Here is a 23,729-nt window from a genome sequence, read left to right on the forward strand (position 1 = left end):
CGCTGGGCGAGCCCGTGGGCAGCGCGAGCCCGTGGGCAGCGCGCTCGGGACTGAGGCAGGTCTCCGGCGGGTGCCCCGCGGGCCGGGCCGGGCGGGCTGAAGCTGGGGCGAGCCGGCCCGCAGTGCTGGGGCTCGGGGGGAGCCGAGGCCTGGCTCGGGGCTTGACAGCTCTGGCCTGTGGCCGAGGCCGGCTGGTTCCCCTGCTGGACAGGGGTTCAGGTGCTGCGGGGGCCCCCTGAGCAGGTTCCCTGGCACCTCCCAGTCAGGGGAGCCCAGTGGGACCCCATTTCAGAGCCTGCCTCTGCCCCTCGCCAGCGGGGCCAGCGACTTGTTCTTCGCCCTGTGGGCGAGGGGGAAGGAGCCTTTCCCAGCCCTGCCCGGCGCGATGGGCACCCGGGAGCTGGCCTGGGGTGCAGGCGTGGAAACAGGGCTGTCTGGGAGCAGCTCCTGCTGGTGAGTCAGGCTGGAGGAAATGTCTGTGCTGGGGGAGAGCACTGCTTGTAGGCCTGAGCCTGGCGCTTCCTGCTGTGGGCAAAGGGTAGCCGGGACTCTCTGGAAGGTGGGAATTTAGCTGGAGCAGAAGGGGCCGTGCCGTGGGTGTGTGCAAGAATGCTCTGGGGCTTGGTTTTGGGCAGCGATGGCGCTGCTGCTCAGCCAGGGCTCGGGCCAACTGTGAATCATTTCTGTCCCAAGTGACATTTGTGGGGTGGCCCCATTGCATAGTGGGACATTGCTTCTTTGATGACCCCACAGACCCCAACCTGGCAGCCTTGCCCCACGTGACAGGACAGAGCCCCCTCCTCCAGCTCTCAGGGCAGCTTGTGTTCGCTGCACCTGGCTCTAGGCTGGGAGCTGTGTGCTCTGAGCAGGTGGGAACAGACCCAGGGAGTGCACTCAGGTTCTTCCCAAAGCCACCACCCGTCAGTGTCTTGGCTTCTGAATGGTGTCTCTGGTCCCCTGGACATGCTGGGCTTGCACTGAAGCTGTGCTTGGGGACCCCAAAGCATCTTCAAACCTAGTGCCCCAAACTTGCCAGAGCTGAGGGAGGGCCCCAGCTGGACCGCTGGGCAGTTGGGGCAGGCTGGATGGTCTTAGGGGCTGAAAGCCCTGGCACGCTGCACTGCCAGTCGCTCTAAAATGATGGTTAGAAGTGGCAGTTCTTATTCCCATTTATGCCAGGTGGCTCCTTGCTGCTCCTGTGGGGATGGGCAGTTCTGTGGTCCAGACCCCCCCATTCTTCAGGAACATTAGTAAGGCATTTGATACGGTCTCGCATGATATTCTTATAGATAAGCTAGGAAAGTACAATTTAGATGGGGCTACTATAAGGTGGGTGCATAACTGGTTGGATAACCGTACTCAGAGAGTAGTTGTTAATGGCTCCCAATCCTGCTGGAAAGGTATAACAAGTGGGGTTCCGCAGGGGTCTGTTTTGGGACCGGCTCTGTTCAATATCTTCATCAACGATTTAGATGTTGGCATAGAAAGTACGCTTATTAAGTTTGCAGACGATACCAAACTGGGAGGGATTGCAACTGCTTTGGAGGACAGGGTCAAAATTCAAAATGATCTGAACAAATTGGAGAAATGGTCTGAGGTAAACAGGATGAAGTTCAATAAAGAAATGCAAAGTGCTCCACTTAGGAAGGAACAATCAGTTTCACACATACAGAATGGGAAGAGACTGTCTAGGAAGGAGTATGGCAGAAAGAGATCTAGGGGTCATAGTAGACCACAAGCTTAATATGAGTCAACAGTGTGATACTGTTGCAAAAAAAGCAAATGTGATTCTGGGATGTATTAACAGGTGTGTTGTAAACAAGACACGAGAAGTCATTCTTCCGCTTTACTCTGCGCTGGTTAGGCCTCAACTGGAGTATTGTGTCCAGTTCTGGGCACTGCATTTCAAGAAAGATGTGGAGAAATTGGAGAGGGTCCAGAGAAGAGCAACAAGAATGATTAAAGGTCTTGAGAACATGACCTATGAAGGAAGGCTGAAGGAATTGGGTTTGTTTAGTTTGGAAAAGAGAAGACTGAGAGGGGACATGATAGCAGTTTTCAGGTATCTAAAAGGGTGTCATCAGGAGGAGGGAGAAAACTTGTTCACCTTAGCCTCCAATGATAGAACAAGAAGCAATGGGCTTAAACTGCAGCAAGGGAGATTTAGGCTGGACATTAGGAAAAAGTTCCTAACTGTCAGGGTAGTTAAACACTGGAATAAATTGCCTAGGGAAGTTGTGGAATCTCCATCGCTGGAGATATTTAAGAGTAGGTTAGATAAATGTCTATTAGGGTTGGTCTAGACAGTATTTGGTCCTGCCATGAGGGCAGGGGACTGGACTCGATGACCTCTCGAGGTCCCTTCCAGTCCTAGAGTCTGAGTCTATGAGTCTGAGTCTAACATGGGTCTTTTGGGGGGTTGGGGAGGAAATCAATGGCTGGAAGGTGCTCCTGGCAGGAGAGAGCAGCCTTTCCATCTCCCACTCAGGCCCCCACTTGGGTAAAGCATCTGCTGCCATCAGTGGGCACTGGAGCAGCCCTGACTGGAGGTGGGAGTGCTGTACCCGCAGAAGATGGGCAGCTGGGCAGTTGACGGGGGGTGAGGAGGGACTGGCTGCCCCAGCGGCTGCTCTCATGGATCAAGAGGACGTGGTTTGTTTTGGGCCGTGAAGTCTGGCTGGCCACGTCTCTTCTCTGGACTGGGTAATTATCTAGTGTTGGTGAGTTCCACAGGCTGTCATTAAGTGCCAGAGGTTAGCAGGCAGGGTTCGAGCTAGGCGGAGACACTGCAATGGCTAACACACCCAGTTATATGTGGGTGCCCTGTCTAATGTCAGGTCTGTGGTGTAGCCTCAGCTGTGATGCTGCCGGTGCAGAAGAGCCAGGTGGGAGCCACCCTGGAATCACTGGCTGAGCTACTCTGTGTCCATAACAACCTTTTGTGCCCATCCTCCCCTCCCACGCCTTTCCTCTGTGCTTGTGCACAGCTGTCCTCTGCCCCATGCCCCAGGGTGTCCCCATGTGGTTTATAGGGCTGCAAGTTGCTAGGGGCAGGCACCGCGGGCTGTGCGGTGACTCTCAACAGGGCTCTGGGCCCTAGCATAAGGAATTTAATCCCTCCTGCTCCATGGAAATAGGCACCCACTGAGTGCTAGGGGGTCGCGAGAGCCTGTCTATGTGGGAGATGGGGCCAGGGCAAGCCCTGCTCTGGCCATCCCTATGGCAAGGGCAGCTGGGGCCAGACCCTGGCATTCCATGGTACACTTCAGCTCCACTCATCAGCCCTGCCCCCACTTAGAAGGGCAGTCACAAGGGGAGCCTTACCCTTTGAGAGGTAGGAGCAGGGGTATGGGTCCCCCTCCACCCCACACCCTGGGAGAGAAGCAGGGTGACAGCAGGGCCCCGCAGCCAGAATGTGTCTGAGTCAGTGGGGGGCCGGGCTCACTGCACTCCGCCCTTGGCTGGGGGATGGTGGCAGGGTCCCCAGAGTAGTGGACTGTGGTGTTAACCCGCCATTGAGGAACATGGGGACCCCCCTCCCTGAGCCATCACAACTTTGCTGTTTGCTCCTTTCCCAGGCTTGGGGCTTAGGCTCTTTGTGGGAATCGCTCCTTTTGTTTAGAACATCACCTGGCTCCAGGAGCTGGGCGGCCAGGGGTCTGTAGTGCAGCCCCAAACGGGCACTTCATGCCACGCGGTGCAGCCCTTCATCCCTTGCAAGGTGGCCGAGGCATGGGCCCCTCTCGCCCTCCTATGGCCACTCATATCCCCTGCAATAATCCTCCGCTGAACTGTAGCTAAGGGTCACAGCCTTCGTCAGCGTTCTTTGCATTTCTCCATCTCCCCAGGCTCTATGGGCTACCCCATCCCCCTCTATTTCAAGGACTCCCTGCAGCACCTTGCCTCATGCCAGGGGCTGTGCCCCCATTCTCCCCTAGGCCTCCTTCGCACACCATTATTACGTCTCATTAGGGTGCCAACGGGTAAACTGTTTTGGGATGCCGGGTGGTGCTGAGCTGGGGAGGGGGGTTCTGCCATCAGTGGGTTCTTTGATCTGTAGGCAATTACAGGCTGATGCTGCTGCCTCTGCTAGCCAGGCGCTCCATGTGCTCCCCACTTCCCCCTTCCGGGTTTTCACCTGGATCCATGGGGTTTTGCCCCCAGTGCCTAGCCTTGATGCTTAGGAGTTGAGTGACTGTGCCCTTGTTGCATGGCAGTCAGACTGTGTCCCCATCCCCTTCCCAAGCCAGGGGCCATGTGACTTCAAGCTGAACGTGATCAGGCGTGGCCATGGCTGTGCTGTGGGATTGGGGCCCATGTCACCTGGGTCTGGTGGCCTCGCTGGAGCAGTCACCTGGTGCTGGGGTCTCCTGAGCCTGGTGCTCCCACACCAAGCAGCTCTCCCGGGTCGCCTGGCTCCGGGTTTCTCAGCACCCTTGTGAGCGAGGGAGCTGGTTAAAGTCTCTGTGGGTGGGAGAGGGGTGCAGGGGCTGCTTGTCTCTTTTGCTGGTTATGGAGAGGTTCTCTCCCCCCCCCACCCCTCCATGGTTTGGCTGCTTGCCCCTTGTCCAGGTGAGGTCTGCCCAGGGCCAGCGCTACCATTTAGGCAGCCTAGGCAATCGCCTAGGGCGCCAGAATAATTGGTGGGCGCCGTTTTGCTGGAGGGGGCGGCAGGCGGCTCCAGTGGAGCTGCCGCAGTCCTGCCTGTGGACAGTCGGCTCCTCACGCGGCTCTGGTGGACCACCCGCAGGCACGACTGCGGCAGCTCTACCGGATCCATGGAGCACCGGACCCTCCGCAGGCACCACTGTGGCAGTTCCACCGGAGCTGCGGGACCAGCGTGCGAGGTGGCGAAATTGCCGTCCGCCTAGGGCACTCAAACCCCTAGTGCTGGTCCTGGGTCTGCCTCGAGCTGGGTGCTTGAGGTGGGTTTCCTGTTTGCTTCTGCCTGGGCAGAGGGAGCCATTTGCTGTCCTCTCCCCTCCTTCAGCAAACACTGCCTGCCCTGCTTCCCGCTGGCTGTGGCTGCCTGTTTGCAAGCCTAGAGCATAAACACACATTGGCCAATAACAGGGTAAACAGTGTGAGATGAGACTGGCCTCCTGGAGCTCTGCAGCTGGGAGCTGGGCCGGGGGCAGGGCCCCTCTGGGGGGGATTCGCAGCTCGCCCCCCATGGGGCGCTGTGCTCCCTCCTGTCAAGGACTGCGCTCTGGGCTTGTGCGCTGGGGCCTGGGTGGGCTCTCCTGGCAGCGCTGTGTTTCCTGGGGGGCTGAGGCTCAGCCGTGACTTGTGCTGCTCTTCCTCCAGGGGACCTCTGATCGGTTGTGGTGCGGTCCAGCCCCTGCCTCCAGTTCCTCGGCTCGCCGTGCTCAGCCTGCTGCTCGGATGTCGTCCCCATGAGCCCCAGGCCGGCTGGAGGGCCAGCCGGGCAGAGCGAGCGGCGGGGCGCCTGGCTGCGCTGAGTGAGGAGGGCCTGCTGGGCACTGGTGTTCCTGGGCCCCCGGCGAGAGGCTCCAACCTTCTCATGGATCTGGGGCCCCGTTTGCTGCTCTTGCTGTGGACTCCAGTGGTGGTGGTGGCATTGCTGGCCCAGGAGGGGTTAGGCCAGCGCGTCTACACCAACACCTGGGCCGTGCTTGTCCCAAGGGGGCCACAGGAGGCTGACAGGCTGGCCAAGAAGCATGGATTCCTCAACCTTGGGCCGGTGAGTGAGCCTCTCCCTGCTTGGAGCCGGAGCCACCCCCACCCCCACCAGTCCTGTGTGCCTGGTGCTCAGCCTGCCCCTGGCAGGCCCTCTGGCTCCTGGGGCCATGTGGGGCAGTTCTCCCTGGGGGGCAGTGGCAGTCTGTTTGCACAATGCCAAGCAGGTGCCTGGGGCCCTGTCAGTGCAGTTCTTCTGGCAGGGCCTCCGTTGGCACTCCTGGGTTGGTGTGGGCTAGGGGCAGGGCCTACCCCCTGGCTGCCCCTCAGCCCAGCCTGGAGTTGACTTGCCCACAGACTGGGGACTTGGGATGCACTCAGGTCCCACCCCCAGCAGACTGAGTGGGCGAGGCAGAGCTGTGGGGTGGCTGCATCAGGAGGAGCAGTGTTTGGGTGAGTCTCCAGGACCCCTGCCAGCTGCTCCCCTTCAAGTGAGCTGGGCACAAAGGTCCAGCATCCCGTGCGGGGTGGCAGGTGCTGCAACCTGCTGGGGGAGATCTGGTCATGCAGGTTGTTGACAATGACTCCTGTGTCCTTCCCCAGGAATGCCCTCTGCAAATGCTTGTGTCAGCCGGGCCCCGTTTCCCTTCCATCAGCGTGTGGGCCTGGGGGCTGAGCACCAGGCCTGGCCCGCAGCCGCCCCTCTGCGGGCTGTGTGGGACTTGTCACTTCCCCATTGGCTCTGGTGTCCCTTTCCTTATCTCTGTGCTGGGAGCCTGGCAGCCCCTGCTATCTCTGCAGCACTGGCTGAGGCCCAGGACTCTTGTCCATGCTCAGTGCCCGCTCCCCGTGCCGGGGGCACGGCTGCCGTTCACACCAATGATAGTGAAGGCACCTCTCCAGAGATGTTCCTGGAGGTGGGGCCCTGGCCTTGGCAGCTCCTTTGCGTGCTGGAGCGTGCGACATGCGGGGCGGGGACTTGGCTGGCTCTCTGTTTTCTTGTCCTGGTGGCAGCTCTTTCTTCCGGGCCAGTCCCTGAGCCCTTGGCTCCTGAGCAGCGGTGGGAGTGCTGCCCCCAGGGCACTGGCGTCCTCGCTTTCTCTTGCTCAAGTGTTGTGGGAAAATGTAACGTGTTCTCGGGAGCACTGGATGCAGCCCACAGCGGTGTGACCAGCAGAGCATGAAGTGCTACCAGGCATGCACCTCTGGGTGACCCAGCTGGGGCCTAGCAGTGGGTGGCCAGGACCCACCACCTCAGGCTGGGTGGAGACGGGTTGCCTGGGCCCCCTGAGCCAGCTTGTGCTGCACTCCCTGCTCCCTGCCTGTTTTGTCTCTGTGGAATGTCTCCCTGCCCCTCCTGGGAGCCCTGGCAAAGCACTGCCGGCCAGGGGACCACTTGGCTAGGACTGCCAGCTGCCCTCGCAGGAGGGGTGCTGCTAGTTTGCCAGGCTTCCTCTGGCTGAAGAGTGAGTGCTCAGGAGCACTTGTGTACGGGTGGGGAGCAGGGGCTTGAGGCGGCCACGATCTGGGGGGCTGACTGCCCAGGTCAGGTTCTGCCCTCGCACCTCCCCTGGCAGCACTGGCTGCTGTTGAGCTCTGCCCTAGTGACATGGGATCGGGCTGTGCTGTGCCCTGGGGCCTCAGGCTGCGGGGAGTCCCCCTGTCCCCCATTTCCCGTTCGGGGGAAGGGGAACCCAACCCCCTTGCATTCTTGGCCATTCTCCTACAGCCCCCCCAGGAGTAAGAGAGGGGCACCCAGGGTGGTGTTAGGTTGGGGGCTGGGCTGCCCAGATCTAGTCGGGGCTCTTGGCTCTGTCCTTGCACAGCTGCCCTGCCTTGCTCACGCAGTGTGTGGAGTGAAGCCTCTGGTGAAAATCACCACTGCTGCCATTGTGCCCGTTCCAGGGCTTCACGGGGCACGTGCAAGGAGAGCGACTGGCCCAGCCCCACCTGCCCTGGGGTGGATTGGGGGCAGGGGTTGCAGAGCTGGGGGTGGGGAGTGCATGTGGGTGTCTGAGAAGTGGGCTTCCATGCCCCCCAAGGCCTTCCTCAGCCAGCAGGGTGCAGGGCTCTTGCTCTGCCAGGAAGGAAGTGGGGGGGGGGGCGTGTTGAAATCCCTCAGGAAGTTTCACAATTGGTAGCGGTAGGGCTGGGATCTTGCTCTGAGCCATCCGGCTGCAGCCAGCTGGGGGGCAGGGAAAGCAGCTGCCTCCAGAATAGCCCGGGTGCCTCTTTTTGCTGGCTCATAAAGGGACCCGCATGCAGGGCTCAATGACCATGTGCGCTTGCTGTGGGTGGGGGCAGGGGCTAGCATGTCCCAGAGCAGTCAGGGTGTGGGCTGGGGGTGGGGGGTGGCAGCACGGAGGGGCTTGGCATTTGCTCTGATGATTCGGGCTGGGGGTGGTGCTACGGGGGGGCCTGGCGTTTGTCCTGATGGTGCGGGCTAGGGGGAGTGGCATGGGAGGGGTTGGCATTTGCTCTGACGGTGTGGGGGGTGTCACGGGGATGTCTGGCATTTGCCCTGACGGTTCGGGCTTTGGGGGGATGACACGGGGGGGCCTGGCATTTGCTCTGATGGTTCGGGCTTGGGGGGGGTGGCACGGGGGGGCCTGGTGTTTGCCCTGACGGTTTGGGCTGTGGCTGGGGGATGGCACAGGGGGGCCTGGCGTTTGTCCTGATGGTGCGGGCTAGCGGGAGTGGCATGGGAGGGCTTGGCATTTGCTCTGACGATGCGGGGGGCGGCACGGGGGGGTCTGGCATTTGCTCTGATGGTTTGGGCTTTGGGGGGGTGGCACGGGGGGGCTTGGCGTTTGCTCTGACTGTTTGGACTGGGGTGTGTGGCATGGGGGGGCCTGGCGTTTGCCCTGACGGTGTGGGCTGTGGTGGGGGAGTGGCACGAGAGGACCTGGCGTTTGCTCTGACGGTTTGGGCTTTGAGGGGGGGTGGCATGGGGAGGCCTGGCTTTTGCCCTGACGGTGCGGGGTGGGGTATATGGCACTGGGGGGCCTGGCGTTTGCTCTGACGGTGCAGGCTGTCGGGGGGGATGTGGCACGGGGAGGCCTGGCATTTGCCCTGACGGTGCGGGGTGGGGGTATATGGCACTGGGGGGCCTGGCGTTTGCTCTGACGGTGCAGGCTGTCGGGGGGGATGTGGCACGGGGAGGCCTGGCATTTGCCCTGACGGTGCGGGGTGGGGTATATGGCACTGGGGGCCCTGGCGTTTGCTCTGACGGTGCAGGCTGTCGGGGGGGATGTGGCACGGGGAGGCCTGGCATTTGCCCTGACGGTGCGGGGTGGGGGTATATGGCACTGGGGGGCCTGGCGTTTGCTCTGACGGTGCAGGCTGTCGGGGAGGGATGTGGCACGGGGAGGCCTGGCATTTGCCCTGACGGTTCAGGCAGATCTTCGAATTGGAGTGAAAGCTTCAAACCCCACACTGAGGCCAGTGCCCCTTGGTGCCAGGATTCCTCCTCTGCTCCCGGAGCTGTTCTTCCTGCAGCTGCCTCCTCGCTGGCAGTGGGGCTGGTTCTGCTGCCGGGGGGGTAGAGGGGACATGCTTGCTGGGGAGCATTGGGGCCCGAGGGCTCAGCCTGCCGCTACACAGGCGAGTTGGGGAGAGCTGGGCTGGAGCTTGCATTGCTGCAGAGCTTGCTGGGCTGGCTTCTGGAGGGCCAGGGGGTGAAGCTGCCTGGTCTATGGCCCCACAGTGCTGGCTGCTGCTGGGCCTGGGCTGTTGCTAGGAGGTCCCTGCAGGGTAGTGCTGGCCACAGGGGTGGAGAGGCAGTGCCCCAGCTTGCTCTGTGGGGTGCCCTGTGTCACGGAGTCCCCGGGCCATGCTCTGGAACTGCTCCCCACCAAGCCAGGCAAGACTCTGGGGAGCCTCCTTTCCCTTGGAGCAGACTTGTTCAGGGCAAGAAGCTCACACAGCTTCACCTCCTGGGTCTCTCCTTGGAGCATTCAGCATCCTCTGCCCCTCCGTGCGCTTCCCACAGCGAGTCCACCCCGGCGGGGTCCTGGGGAAGCCACAGGGTCCTGCACCCCCACTTTGCAGTCAGATGTGACTCTCAGCCAGCCAGTAAAACAGAGCTATGTTCGATGACAAGAACGCAGTCTAAAACAGAGCTTGTAGGTACAGAAAACGGGGCCCAGCAAGCCAGACACCCCTGTCTGCCCTCACTTCCCATCCCCAGCCAGCCCTGAACTGAAACCCCCTCCGGCCCCTCCGTCTCTGCTGAGTTCCTTTCCCGGGCCAGGAGGTCACCCTTTGTTCTCCCCCACCTTTAGCATCCCCTTGCAGGGGGGGAGGGCCTAACTATTAGTTGCCAGGAGACCGAGTGTCGGCCAGAAACTGAGGCACCCACACAGTATTCAGAGGAAACATTAAGAACAGTCCCACTTTGTCACACCCTGCTACTCAGATTGTGTCTCCTGGCGTGCCCCATGGTCTCCATCCCACTGGGGCAGGTCCCAGAGTGTATTGGGGCTGCACAGATCCCTCTGCCAAATGCAAGCTATGAACTCAGGGTCCCCTGGCCAGGGCAGTAGGTCAAACCCCTGCTTGGGTAGCGTGCTGCCTCCTGCCCTCCCATCCCTCCTATTGTGCAGCAGCAGCTGGTGCCAGGGAGCTGTTGAGGCTGGGGCCGAGATCCTGCAGGGAAGAGCAGAGCTGCGTGGGTTTGAGGAGGGGGCCGCCTCCCAGCCTGTGCAGTTATTTCACTTGGCAGCACAGCGGAAGGATGGCGCTTTTCTGGCTTAATTCCCTGATGAGGCATCGCAGACCAGTGTGACACTGGTCCCAGCAGGGCAGGGCTGGCACCAGTCTGGCTTGGGCTTCCCAGCTGGCAGGAGGCCCGCGGGACTGGGGGTGAGGCTCAGAGGGGGCAGGACACAGGCTTGGCAGTGTCCCTCTAATTTTTTCTGTCCGTGTGCAGGATGAGTTTTGTTATGTGCACCCGTAGGAAGGTGCTGTCACACACAACAACGTTCATGTGGTGGGGGTGGGGCCGAGGGGTTCGGTGTGTGGGAGGGGGCTCAGGGCTGGGGCAGAGGGTTGGGATGGGCTTTGGGGATGAAGGGTTTGGGCCTGCCCTGAACACGGTGCATTCCCATAGCCTCGGGGGCACTCGGTGCTAGGGGTTTGTTAGGCTGGGCTGCCTGCTAGCTCGCTGCTCGGTCCGGGCAGACCGTAATCCTGTCTGGTGACTAGGCAGAGCTGGGAGCTGCTCTGGGGAACAATGGGCCCCTGTTCCTGGCCCAGGCAGGCAAGGTGCGACGTGGCACTTGCTGGGCCAAGGGCGGTTTATGAAACCAAGTAGCTTTTCTCTCCCCCAGTTCCCGTATCACGTGGCGCTGGTCGCATCCTTTGCCCTGTGCCTGGGCAGGACCACAGCCCCACTGACAGGATGCATGGGGGCCTGTCTCTGGCCTTTGGCACCATAGCCCTGCCCCCAGTGGACTGCTACGGGGGCACAGAAGGAGCTCGCCCAGGTCACACAGGGCGTCTGCAGCAGAGCAGCCCCTCGAACTCAGAGCTGCTGGAGCCCATGGCCACCCTCCCGCTCTGGGCTGCATGGGGAAGGGCAGCGCTCAGCTCTCTGGCTGGGGCCGTGGGTCAGGCGGAAGTAGGGGGCTGTGGAGCCCATGGTGAAAGTGGGGGACTGGGGCTGCAGTCTCCACCCATGTGCTTGTGCGGGATCTGCTGGTGTGTGCTGTGATTGCTCTGGGCAGGGAGCCAGGCTGTGCAGCCACCTGTGCTGAGCAGGAGGCTGTGCGGGGGAGCAGAGCCCAGCTGCTGCCTCTGCCTGGGCCCCAACACCTGCTCTGGGAGGATTTGCAGGCGCCTGCACTGCCTGCAGCCTTTTCCCTACGAATCCGAGGGGCCCACAGTCACCTCTGCCCCTGCCCAGCTCCCCTATGGCTCAGTGACTGCCCCAACTCATGTCCCAGCCAGGGCATGTCAGGAGGGGTGCTGTGGTGCCCGGGGATGGCAGTGGGGAGCGACACACAGGCTGGGCCAGGGCATGAGACTTCCACCAGAGACCTACCTCGTAGGGATGGGCCCAGCCAGTGGCCACCTGCTTCCCCCTCCTGGGAGCCAGCCAAGTGCGGTGGGGAGCAGTCCACCACTGCTCTGCCCTGCCCTGGGGCGGAGAGAGCAGGGCTGGCCTCCTGCAGGGGCCCAGAGCAGGTCCTTGAGCCAGCCTGAGGACTGCCTGCATACCAGGCTCTGTGCCCTTTGCCTGCCCCATCCTGAGGAGCCTGCAGTCTGCGCTCCCTGCAGCCAGGGCAGCAGTGTCTCCCGCTCAGGCACAGGCCTCACCCAGCAGGGAGCAGTGGGGCCAAGCAGAGGATATGCCTGCGCACTGGGCCTGCGGGGGGATGGCGCGAGGGGGCCACTTAGGGATCTGGGGCAAAATCAGTACTTGGTCCTGCTAGTGAAGGCAGGGGCTGGACTCCATGACCCTTCAGGGTCCCTTCCAGTTCTAGGAGAAAGGTATAGCTCCATTAATTTATTTTATTTTATTTATTCCCGGGGTGGTGGGGACAGCCAGGTGCGGCAAGAGCAAGGGCTGGCCGTTGGGGAGGAAGCTGCCGGCCTCACCGGGCTGGGCTGGGGAGCTGTAAGTAGCAAGGTCTGTGGGTGCTGCTGCCTGGCTCCGGAAGGCTGTACCTGTGCGGGCTGGCTTGGCTGCCCCACGCACTCGCAGTACAGCATGCGCCCTGCTCAGAGGCCTGCTTGGCAGCAGGCGCTCCCTGGGGAGGCAAGGGGCTTGCACACTCGCCGTGGAGTGGACATGGTTTTGGGTGGAGGAACAAGCCCTAGCTCCTACCCCAGCCAGCATAGCCTACGGGCAGCGCTCAGGGGCTCGCTTCACTGGGGTGCTCTGGGGGGTGTCTGAAGTAGATGGGGCGTCCTGTTCCCTTGCTGGGGAGTGGGGGCTGGGGAGACCTGGCTGCTCCCAAACAGCAGCTAAGCTGAGGAGGTCCCAGCTCAGAGGGAGAAGAGCCGTCCAGGCATGGCCCTGGGCCGTGGCCTCCTGTCCCGGTCAGGCAGCAATGTGGGGGTTCAGGGCAGGGGTTACTGGGGCAGCATCCTGGCAGGCTGGGCTGCAGCTCTGTATGGGGCAAGTGGCCATTGGCACAGCGGGGATATGGGTGCAGGCCCCAGGGCTCTCTGTATAGGTGGGGGTGGGAGGGATGGTCTATCTCTTACCAATGTGTGTTCCTGGGCCCATGTCCCCTGAAGCACTGACTTAGGGGGCAGTGGGGGCGACTTGCTGTGTGGAGTGTCGGGTTAAAGCCAGAGCTGCCTGGACCTGGCTATGGCCTGGCAGCAGAGAGGCCCTGCCATAGGGCTGTATTGTCCAGATCACTCCCACAATGACCCCCCTGGGGCCGGGCAGCAGCTGGGGCTGAAGCCCAGGAGGAAGGCCAGGGTTGAGGGCAGGGAGGCTGACTCATGGCCAGTTTCCAGGGCGTGGGGTGGTGTACGGGAATGACGGGGCTGGAGAGGGAAGGGTTTAAAAATAACCCACGGGAGGCTCTTTGGGGAGCCAGGGTTGTGTTGGAGTCAGGCCCATCCCCTGTGGGGGGGAAGAGGGGTAGGCCCAGCACCTCCATTTGCTAGGCTCAGCTTTTCTCCTGGGGAGCAGGAGGAAGCCCTGTCCAGTACCTGCACCTGGAGCACTGGCCGGGCTCGCTGAGGAGGCTGGGCTGGGACTCGATCTTCATGTTCACAACTGGAGCCTCCACCCCAGCCTGGCACAGAGCAGGGCACAGGGATGCCCGTGACCCAGGGGCTGCTAGCATAGGGGGTGTCATGTGCCCCTCCCCTCAGCAGGCTCCAGGGCCACAGCCTTGGGGGGGATCCACATTTTGTGGGGACCGGATGCATCCCTGAAGGGAGGGAAGGGTTGATTCAGGGCTCTGACTGGCTGCTCCAGTCCTCCCCTCCTTCACTGCACCCTCTCCCTTGGCCCACCCCCAGCTGTTGCACTCAGTTACTGTGAAAGAAACCAAAACCCAGCCAAGGTCTAGTGTGCAGACCCCCAGGTGCTAGCCCATGGCTTGCCCAAGCACTTCCTGTGACCCTCCCTGCTCTCCTCTGCTCTGTGGGCAGGGGCTGTCTGTCCGTGCAGCTCTCAGCACTGTAGGACGTGTAATAAGAGGGCCAGGGATGGGGCAAGTCTAGTCCGGGCTCCCAATCCCGGCTGTGCCCAGACTTGCTGTGTACCCCCAGGTGGCGTGGCAGGTTGGGCCCTGGGGAGCCTGGGGGAGGGGGCTGGAGGGCTCTTGGCTGGCCTCACCCACGTTCTCTGTGTTGCAGATTGTTGGTGACTATTACCACTTCCAGCACCGTGCGGTGGTGAAACGTTCCCTCTTGCCCCACCGGTCCCGGCATAGCCATTTGGCCAGGGAGCCCCAGGTAGGTGGTGTCTGCCTCTCTGTGCCGCTGGCAGGGCTGCCCGTGGGGCCCCTCCCCACCGCTGCTGGAAAGCTCCTTGATGAAGGGCTAAGCCACCTGGCAATGGCAGTTTGGTCCCAGTCGCGAGCCTCTGTGGTGCCCAGAGCTGGGATGGGCAGGTACAGGACAGGGCTGGGGACATCAGCAGAGTTGAGGAGGGGATCAGGACTGTGATCACATTAGGGAGACGGCCTGTGAGCTGGGCCTCATCAGAGCTGGGGGGCAGGGGACCAAGGGCTGGAATAGCAGGGGCCTGTGGGTCAGGGTTGTGGGGGCAGCAGCAGAGTTGGGAGGTCCAGGGCTGGAATAGGAGGAGGCTGTGGGTCTGGGTTGGGGGGGGGGGTCCAGGGCTGGAATAGCAGGAGGCTGTGGGTCCGGGTTGGAGGGGGTCCAGGGCTGGAATAGCAGGAGGCTGTGGGTCTGGGTTGGGGAGGGTCCAGGGCTGGAATAGCAGGAGGCTGTGGGTCTGGGTTGGGGGGTCCGGGGCTGGAATAGCAGGGACCTGTGGGTCAGGGTTTGGGGGCAGCAGCAGAGCTGGGGGGTCCAGGGCTGGAATAGCAGGAGGCTGTGGGTCCGGGTTGGAGGGGGTCCAGGGCTGGAATAGCAGGAGGCTGTGGGTCTGGGTTGGGGGGGGTCCAGGGCTGGAATAGCAGGAGACTGTGGGTCTGGGTTGGGGGGGGTCCAGGGCTGGAATAGCAGGAGGCTGTGGGTCCGGGTTGGAGGGGGTCCAGGGCTGGAATAGCAGGAGGCTGTGGGTCTGGGTTGGGGAGAGTCCAGGGCTGGAATAGCAGGAGGCTGTGGGTCTGGGTTGGGGAGAGTCCAGGGCTGGAATAGCAGGGACCTGTGGGTCAGGGTTTGGGGGCAGCAGCAGAGCTGGGAGGTCCAGGGCTGGAATAGCAGGGGCTGTGGGTCAGGGTTTGGGGCAGCAGCAGAGTTGTGGGGTCCAGGGCTGGAATAGCAGGGGGCTGTGGGTCCGGGTTGCGGGGGGTCCAGGGCTGGAATAGCAGGGGACTGTGGGTCTGGGTTGGGGGGGGTCCAGGGCTGGAATAGCAGGGGACTGTGGGTCTGGGTTGGGGGGTCCGGGGCTGGAATAGCAGGGGCCTGTGGGTCAGGGTTTGGGGGCAGCAGCAGAGCTGGGGGGGTCCAGGGCTGGAATAGCAGGGGCTGTGGGTCAGGGTTTGGGGCAGCAGCAGAGTTGTGGGGTCCAGGGCTGGAATAGCAGGGGGGTGTGGGTCTGGGTTGGGGGGTCCGGGGCTGGAATAGCAGGGGCTGTGGGTCAGGGTTTGGGGTCCAGGGCTGGAATAGCAGGGGGCTGTGGGTCCGGGGCTGGAATAGCAGGGGCTGTGGGTCAGGGTTTGGGGTCCAGGGCTGGAATAGCAGGGGGGTGTGGGTCCGGGTTGCGGGGGGTCCAGGGCTGGAATAGCAGGGGCTGGGGGTCAGGGTTTGGGGCAGCAGCAGAGTTGTGGGGTCCAGGGCTGGAATAGCAGGGGCTGTGGGTCCGGGTTGCGGGGGATCCGGGGCTGGAATAGCAGGGGGCTGTGGGTCCGGGGCTGGAATAGCAGGGGCTGTGGGTCAGGGTTTGGGGTCCAGGGCTGGAATAGCAGGGGGGTGTGGGTCCGGGTTGCGGGGGGTCCAGGGCTGGAATAGCAGGGGCTGGGGGTCAGGGTTTGGGGCAGCAGCAGAGTTGTGGGGTCCAGGGCTGGAATAGCAGGGGGGTGTGGGTCCGGGTTGCGGGGGGTCCAGGGCTGGAATAGCAGGGGCTGGGGGTCAGGGTTTGGGGCAGCAGCAGAGTTGTGGGGTCCAGGGCTGGAATAGCAGGGGCTGTGGGTCCGGGTTGCGGGGGGTCCAGGGCTGGAATAGCAGGGGCTGTGGGTCAGGGTTTGGGGTCCAGGGCTGGAATAGCAGGGGGGTGTGGGTCTGGGTTGCGGGGAGTCCAGGGCTGGAATAGCAGGGGCTGGGGGTCAGGGTTTGGGGCAGCAGCAGAGTTGTGGGGTCCAGGGCTGGAATAGCAGGGGCTGTGGGTCTGGGTTGCGGGGGGTCCAGGGCTGGAATAGTAGGGGGCTGTGGGTCCGGGGCTGGAATAGCAGGGGCTGTGGGTCAGGGTTTGGGGTCCAGGGCTGGAATAGCAGGGGGCTGTGGGTCCGGGTTGTCAGGTACTGGACTTGGCATTCAGGCGGGTGCTGCGCCAGTGTGCCCACTTCTCACGTAGGCTGAGAGCTCCCCTGAGCCGTTCCCAGGCAACGGGACTGAATGCAGGCGCTGCTGTGCCCCCCCAATCGGCCGTCTACTCTGCCGGGATCACGCCAGGCCCCTTAGCCCCAGCTCCGCTTACTTGTCCTGGGGAGCAGCTGGGCCACGCCCAGTGCCCGGCCAGTCGCCGTGGCAGGAGCCTTTTCTGACTGAGCTCCTGGGCTGGCACGAGGCTAGTGCTGAACGCAGGGGGCCTGGCTGGGGATGTGTGCGGGGGGGAGGGGGCATGGCTTCACCTGGCACTCCAGCCTCAAGACTGCAGGGGGCTGGAGACTGGTTTCTCTAGCCCTCCCCCTGCCCCCCCCGCCCCCGGATCTCTATGGGCCGCAGACTTTGGTGATGCCTTCAGAGGTGCCCGTATAGTGGGGGAAGTTGCGGGCTGGAGGGATTCAGGGCTCTGCCGCTACTGCGCTCCCCGGGGAATGGGCAGGGCCGTGGGTTCCTGGGCAGCGTCTGATGACAGAGGCCTTGCTGTGCAGGATGCCTTTGCCCTGAGAGCTCCTTAGCTCAGGGGCTGTGGCAGGTTTGGCCCAGCAGCCCGGGGCCCAGCGCTGGCAGCTCTGTGAAACGCTGCCTGTGGCACCAGCCGAGAGCCTGTGCTCGTCCATAGGCGGCCAGGCCTGGAAGCAGAGCTGACACATTGGCAACCCGTTGCAGCCGCTCCTTGTGCTGAGAGAGAGAACACCTTACTGGGATTCCTTCTCCTACCATCCTGGCCCCGCTGAACCCTGGACAGAGGTGCAGCCCTGCCCCTTTAGTGTGCCTGCCTCCTCCCGGAGAGCCCCCTCCCCTTAGGCACTGCACAGGCCCTTGCCAGGCAGACACCTGTGTCCTGCTCGCTCCTGGGGCAAGAGGGGCTTGTGTAGCCTGAGGCCGGGCCAGGGGCCAGGGCAGTGGCAGGGGCATGCCAGGCTCGCTGGGGTCACTCTCTGGTGCCTGTAGCTGCTGGGAGGAGCAGATGCTCAAGCCTGAGCTGGCTTCTCCATCTGCTCAGCAGGGGGTGCTCTTCACCCCCCTCTGTCGGTCTCTAGGTGCATTGGCTGGAGCAGCAGGTGGCAAAGCGCAGGATGAAGAGAGACGCCTTCACGGAGCCCACAGACCCCAAGTTCCCTCAGCAGTGGTACCTGGTGGGTGATGGCGGGGGGGAGGGGGGGGCGGCTCGGGTGTGCTGCACTGGATGGTGGGGAAGGGGGTGCAGTGGCTGGGTTCTAGTCAGTTGCTTTGCTTTGTGCCAGGCCTTGCCCTGCTGCATGCCTCAGTTTCCTTAACTGGAACATGGGAATGGCCAGACGAGAGCAGATCTGTGTGCCATCCAGCTCAGTGTCCTGTCACTGCCTTTGGCTGGGAGCAGCTGCTTCAGAGGAAGGAACTCTGCAGCAGGCTGTTTGGGGCGGGCCAGGCACCATTTCCTCCTCCCCATCCATTAGGCCAGTCAACGCCCAGAAGCGGGAGCGGTTACATCCCTTCGGAAGCTCCTGCTTTCATTCAGGCCTCACTATTATGGTCCCATTATTGTAGGAATAGTGGAGGGGGGGGCGACAGGTCGGGAGCGGGGGGCAGCGCCTGCTGGTAAATGTCGTCTGGTGCCTGGGAACCTGCCTGCACTGTCCCCTTCTCCTGCTAGGGGTGCATGAAGATTGACCACCCATGAGATGGGGGCTTGGGTCCTGGGGCTCTGTAGCTAAATCCAGGGTAGAGTGGCATCCGGGCCCAGGAGGGTCACTGATCCCCTGCTGGGGAGGGTGGCTCCCCAGCCCTGCAGCCCCCGCTTAATCCCTTCATTCCAGCTAATGGCACATGGCTGGGATTAGCAGTGCCAGGGCCAATTCCTGCTCAGATAGCGCATCCCCCCGCAGCATGTCAGCCCCTCACCAGATGCCAGATCCTCCCCAGCAGGGATCTCCAGGCTCTGCTATGACCCAGCTCTTAAACCTGCCCCGGAGGAGCCCTTCAGTGTCCCGGACCCCAAGGGGTCCCACCCGTGCTTCAGGGCAAGGCATGCACCCCACCACCACCGCCTCTGAGCCCGAGCCTCTGGGCTGCAGCCCTGTGGTGTGTCCCCAGGAGCTCTGCCCTGCTGGTCTGAGCTGTGCTCTGTGGGCGAGCAATGCCCGGCAGCACACGCCTGCAGTGCCGGCAGGCAGCCTTGTCCACCCAGAGCAGATGTATTCATCCCTACACACTGCCTGGTAAGGCCTCTGGGCTGCAGCCCTGCGGTGTGTGTCCCCAGGAGCTCTGCCCTGCTGGTCTGAGCTGTGCTCTGTGGGCGAGCGATGCCCGGCAGCACACGCCTGCAGTGCCGGCAGGCAGCCTTGTCCACCCAGAGCAGATGTATTCATCCCTGCGCACTGCCTGGTAAGGCCTCTGGGCTGCAGCCCTGCGGTGTGTGTCCCCAGGAGCTCTGCCCTGCTGGTCTGAGCTGTGCTCTGTGGGCGAGCGATGCCCGGCAGCACACGCCTGCAGTGCCGGCAGGCAGCCTTGTCCACCCAGAGCAGATGTATTCATCCCTGCGCACTGCCTGGTAAGGCCTCTGGGCTGCAGCCCTGCGGTGTGTCCCCAGGAGCTCTGCCCTGCTGGTCTGAGCTGTGCTCTGTGGGCGAGCGATGCCCGGCAGCACACGCCTGCAGTGCCGGCAGGCAGCCTTGTCCACCCAGAGCAGATGTATTCATCCCTGCGCACTGCCTGGTAAGGCCTCTGGGCAGCACAGGGCCGCCAGGGTTCAGCAATTATCCAGCCTGGCCAAGCCAGGGCCAGAGATCCCTAGAGGCCGGGTGTGACTGCCAGCTAGTTGCAAGTATCACACAGCCTTGTCCCACCACCTCCTAGACACTTGAGTAACACATAAGGGAAACTGAGGCACACAGTATTCAGACAAAACAGTAAGAACATCCCCACTTGGTCACAGTGTGGCAGTATCCTTTGAGGTCCTTCCACTTGCCCCGATTTCCCCTGAAGGGCCAAACCAGCTCAGTTGATTGCACATCTCCTGTAGCTTGGGGGTGCACTCTGTCTGTTACCTGTATGTTAGTGTAGCTTGCAGACAGCCGTGGGTTGTGGGAGCTGCTGCTCCATGACCCCGGTTGGGGGTTGCACCCCCCCCATCTTTCAGGGTGTGATCAGGGGGTTTCTGGTCTCGTTCCTCTAGTACAACGTGAACCAGCGGGACCTGAACGTGCGGGGGGCCTGGGAGCAGGGCTACACCGGCAGGGGGATAGTCGTCTCCATCCTGGACGATGGCATTGAGAAGAACCACCCAGACCTAGAGGACAACTATGTGAGTAGGGGCCCCAGTGTGCTGCGCTGTGTTCGCAGCTGGGTGCACAGCATGCTGGGACCTGTCGTCTTTGAAAACCACACCTGCCACTCAGCTGCAGCCCGAGGCTCCTGGCACACGGCCCCAGGCTGAGCAGGATTTGGGCCTGGCCCTGGAGTCTAGAAGTGTGGCAAGGCAGCACTGGCTGCTAGAGGAGTGAAGTCTCCCCCTCCCATGCCACGGGTCGGGGCTGGCCTGTGATTCCGTGAGCTTGCTGTGAACCACAGCACAGCTGTGGGCAGCTGCCTGGCCCAGAAGGGAGCATGGGGCTCTGCTGAGCTGACAGAGGTTCTGTCTTCTAGGACCCCGGGGCCAGCTTCGATGTGAATGACCAGGACCCAGACCCACAGCCTCGCTACACACAGATGAACGACAACAGGTGAGGGGGGCCAGGAGTCATCCTCCTGGGGGCGTGGTGGACTGGGCGGGGCCTAGCTGCTCCAGAGAGCCTGTCTGGGGTGGAGGTGGGGGGTGAGCTGAGGAGGAGGTAGGGGCCCCAGCTGTGGTGGGGGCCTGATTCTACTCAGGGGTTATTGGGGTGGCTCGAGCACAGGAAACTGGGCTCCAGGCCCTGAGCGTCTGAAGGCGGTGGGGCAGGGTGGGGAGTCCTCGTCCCCTGTGCCCTGGCAGAGTTGTAGCCATCTCCTGCCTCCCCTCTCCAGACACAGGCTCATTCATTGCCATCTGGAGCTGAGACTGGCCATTCCCATCCTCCTCGGGTTCCTGAACCCAGGGCGCTGAACAAGGCAGCCTGGCTGGGCGATGGGACAGTGGCATGGCTCCAGAGGGTGTGTGCAGCAGCAACAGAGGCTGCAGCTCGGCCGCGAGGGCTGCAGGGACCCAGCCTGTGCTCCTTGGGCTTTGCTTCTGACCGTGCTGTGTTGCTGTTCCCTGGTGCAGACATGGCACCCGCTGTGCTGGTGAAGTGGCTGCTGTGGCAAACAACGGGATCTGTGGCGTGGGAGTGGCTTACAACGCCAAGATCGGAGGTGGGTGTGTGCCGGGCCCAGGGCTGGTGGAGAGCCTCTGCCTGCTGCTTCCCATGGCCTGAGGCCTGATGGGTGAGAGTCTGGGGCCCTGGCCTGCCTGCCTGCCTGCCTCTCAGCCCGCTACCTCGGGCTGGGATGGAGACCCTGCATGGGGCTTGTGCCTGCAAACACGAGCTTGCAGGGCACAGGGAGTCCAGGCTCATCCCAGGGCTTCCACACTGGGGAGCCAGGGGGCTGCAGGGGAGCCCCGGAACCTTTGCTGGAAAAGCTGGTGACGTCTCCTGTGGCCCTAGGTGTGCGCATGCTGGACGGGGAAGTGACCGATGCCGTGGAGGCCCGCTCCCTGGGTTTAAACCCCAACCACATCCACATCTACAGTGCCAGCTGGGGCCCCGAGGACGATGGCAAGACAGTGGACGGGCCGGCCCGGCTGGCAGAGGAGGCGTTCTTCCGAGGGGTCAGTCAGGTGAGCAGAAGGGCCGGACTGGCTGCGGGCTGCCATGGCTGGGGCCTGCCTCACTCTCTCTCTTTCCACAGGGCCGGGGGGGACTGGGCTCCATCTTCGTCTGGGCCTCTGGGAACGGGGGCCGCGAACATGACAGCTGCAACTGCGATGGCTACACCAACAGCATCTACACACTGTCCATCAGCAGCACCACCCAGTACGGCAACGTGCCCTGGTACAGCGAGGCCTGCTCCTCCACCCTCGCCACCACCTACAGCAGCGGCAACCAGAATGAGAAGCAGATTGTGAGTCCGGGCTAGGCGGACGCCAGGCTGGGAGCAGCGTGTGCGTTCATGCTCTCTCTCCGTGGGCTGGCTGGGCGCCTCGCCGGGATCAGGGCATGCTGGGAGCAGCAGTCTGTGCTGGCTGCACCTCCAGTGAGAGCTGAGGGCAGCCCCTTGGTGGGTCTGAGCCCTGTCTCCGGAAATGGTCTTGTGGGGGTCTGAGGGACCAGGCTTCTGGACACTATGGCCCCTGGAGCTGCTCCCAGGTTCACTCTTGCTAACGCTGGGGGATCCACGCTGCCCCCCACCCTACAGCTCAGTTTGGAGGGACCCATCCCCCAAGCAGAGTTTGAAATGAGCTGCTCTCCCCCCCCCCCCCCCGCCTCCGGCGCTATGGCTGTGGTGGCAGTACCCTGGGTCACAGGGACTGGGCCGGGAGGACTCTGGGGTCTCATGCCTTGCCTCTCCCTGCAGGTGACAACCGACCTGAGGCAGAAGTGCACAGAGTCGCACACAGGGACCTCTGCCTCGGCCCCCCTGGCAGCTGGCATCATCGCGCTTACCTTGGAAGCGAAGTAAGGCCAGGCGAGGGCCGTGGGGGGCCTGGGTTCCCCATGGCCCCATGAACAGGGAGCACCCTGATCTGAGGCTCCCAGGGCATTTAGTCTGGGCACCACCTGGGGGTGAGGAGTTAGTGTCACGGAGTCCCCAGGTGATGCTCTGGAATTGCTCCCCACAAAGCCAGTCAGGACTTTGGGGAGCCTCCTCTCCCTTGGAGCAGACTGTCTCCAGGGCAAGAAGCTCACATGGCTTCACCTCCTGGGTGTCTCCTTGGAGCATTCAGCTTCCTCTGCCCCTCCGTGCGCTTCCCACAGCGAGCCCACCCAGGCGGGGTCCTGGGGAAGCCAGGGGGTGCTGCACCCCCACTTCGCAGTCAGACGTGACTCTCAGCCAGCCAGTAAAACAGAGGGTTATTAGATGACAGAAATATGGTCTAAAACAGAGCTTGTAGGTACAGAGAACCGGACCCCTCAGCTGGGTCCATTCTGGGGGGCAGCGAGCCAGACAACCCCATCTGCCCTCACTTCCCATCCCCAGCCAGCTCCAAACTGAAACCCCCTCCAGCCCGTCCTTCTCTGCTGAGTTCATTTCCCGGGCCAGGAGGTCAGTTAACCTCTTTGTTCTCCCACACCTTTAGCATCCCCTTGCAGGGGGTAAGGGCCCCGGTCATTAGTTGCCAAGAGACAGAGTGTCAGCTAGAAACTGAGGCAGCCACACAGTATTCAGAGGAAACATTAAGAACAGTCCCACTTGGTCACAGTTAGGCCCTGGCAGGACCTTGGCCACGCATGCTCCAAGCCCACCTCTGTCTCTGCAGTAAGAACCTGACCTGGCGGGACATGCAGCACCTGGTGGTGCGGACCTCGAAGCCAGCGCATCTCAACACCAACGACTGGGCCACCAATGGCGTGGGCCGCAAAGGTACTGTGCTGCCCAGCCCCCTCCCCCAAGCTGTGATCATCTGGGGACGGCTGGGGCTGCCCCACAGGCCCCGCCCGTGTGCTAGCAAAGTGCCCAAATCTGCCTTTGGAGCCCCTGGGGAGTGGGGCAGGTGGGGCCGCAGCCAGTGGGGCACGTGGCCCGCTTTGGGCAGGGCTGGCTGCTGAACATGTGACAGGCATCCCCCAGTGCCCAGAGGGGTTGGCCCCAGGGACCTTTCCTTGTCCGCCCAGGGCCCTGCGCCTCACCCTCTCTCTCTCTCTCTTTGCAGTCAGCCACTCCTATGGCTATGGCCTGCTGGATGCGGGCGCCATGGTGACCCTGGCCAGGAACTGGACCACGGTGGGACCCCAGAGGAAGTGCATCATCGACATCCTCACTGAGCCAAAGTGAGGGCTGGTGTGTCCTGGGGGGGTCTCCAGCACTGTGCCCAGCCCTCAGCATGGCCGGACAGTCTAAGAGCTCCTGGGTAGAGCCCGGGCATGCTGGGCTGGGCAGCGCTGGGCTCGGAGCCAGGCTCTGCTCCCTGCGTGGCTGACGTGGGGCAGAGCTGGAGAGAGGCCTGCGTTCCCCCCCTTGGCAGGCTGCGGTCAGTGCTTTGGGCACCCTGAGGTGACGGGAATAGCTGGAAAGAGGCCTCGGCAAGAGCACTGGGGCTCCAGAGACTGGCCTGAGTCTGGGGCTCATGCCTGCTACAGGCCATCTGCCGTCCCTGGGGAGTGGCTGGGCCAGCGCTGCTGGTGCCGCTGCTCTGTGCAGAGGGAACCTTGGTCCCCGTCCTGCGTGTGGAGCGGTGCTGGGCTCTGCTGCCTGCACATGGCTTGCTAGCGCCGCTCCCTCGGGTG

General features: G+C 62.8%; 1 protein-coding gene across 3 annotated transcripts in view; it reads left to right on the forward strand.

The window, feature by feature from the left end:
- Nucleotides 1-242: 242 nt before the first annotated feature.
- The window catches only part of FURIN (furin, paired basic amino acid cleaving enzyme), a 28,498-nt gene continuing 5,011 nt past the window's right edge, over nt 243-23,729 (forward strand). Inside the window, exons 1-12 of one of the 3 annotated variants that reach the window (XM_030577408.1) lie at nt 243-453; nt 5,308-5,704; nt 13,966-14,064; nt 17,385-17,480; nt 19,499-19,627; nt 19,969-20,045; nt 20,567-20,655; nt 20,949-21,121; nt 21,193-21,405; nt 21,859-21,959; nt 22,763-22,866; nt 23,156-23,273. In XM_030577408.1, coding sequence (XP_030433268.1) covers nt 386-453; nt 5,308-5,704; nt 13,966-14,064; nt 17,385-17,480; nt 19,499-19,627; nt 19,969-20,045; nt 20,567-20,655; nt 20,949-21,121; nt 21,193-21,405; nt 21,859-21,959; nt 22,763-22,866; nt 23,156-23,273 — 1,664 coding nt within the window. In that variant the 5' untranslated portion in view covers nt 243-385. Of the gene's footprint in view, nt 454-2,640; nt 2,704-5,307; nt 5,705-13,965; nt 14,065-17,384; nt 17,481-19,498; nt 19,628-19,968; nt 20,046-20,566; nt 20,656-20,948; nt 21,122-21,192; nt 21,406-21,858; nt 21,960-22,762; nt 22,867-23,155; nt 23,274-23,729 lie in introns of those variants that run through there. The other 2 variants (XM_030577406.1, XM_030577409.1) reach the window with 2 other exon arrangements.

Source organism: Gopherus evgoodei, chromosome 10 (assembly GCF_007399415.2).
Source record: "Gopherus evgoodei ecotype Sinaloan lineage chromosome 10, rGopEvg1_v1.p, whole genome shotgun sequence".
NCBI lineage: Eukaryota > Metazoa > Chordata > Testudines > Testudinidae > Gopherus > Gopherus evgoodei.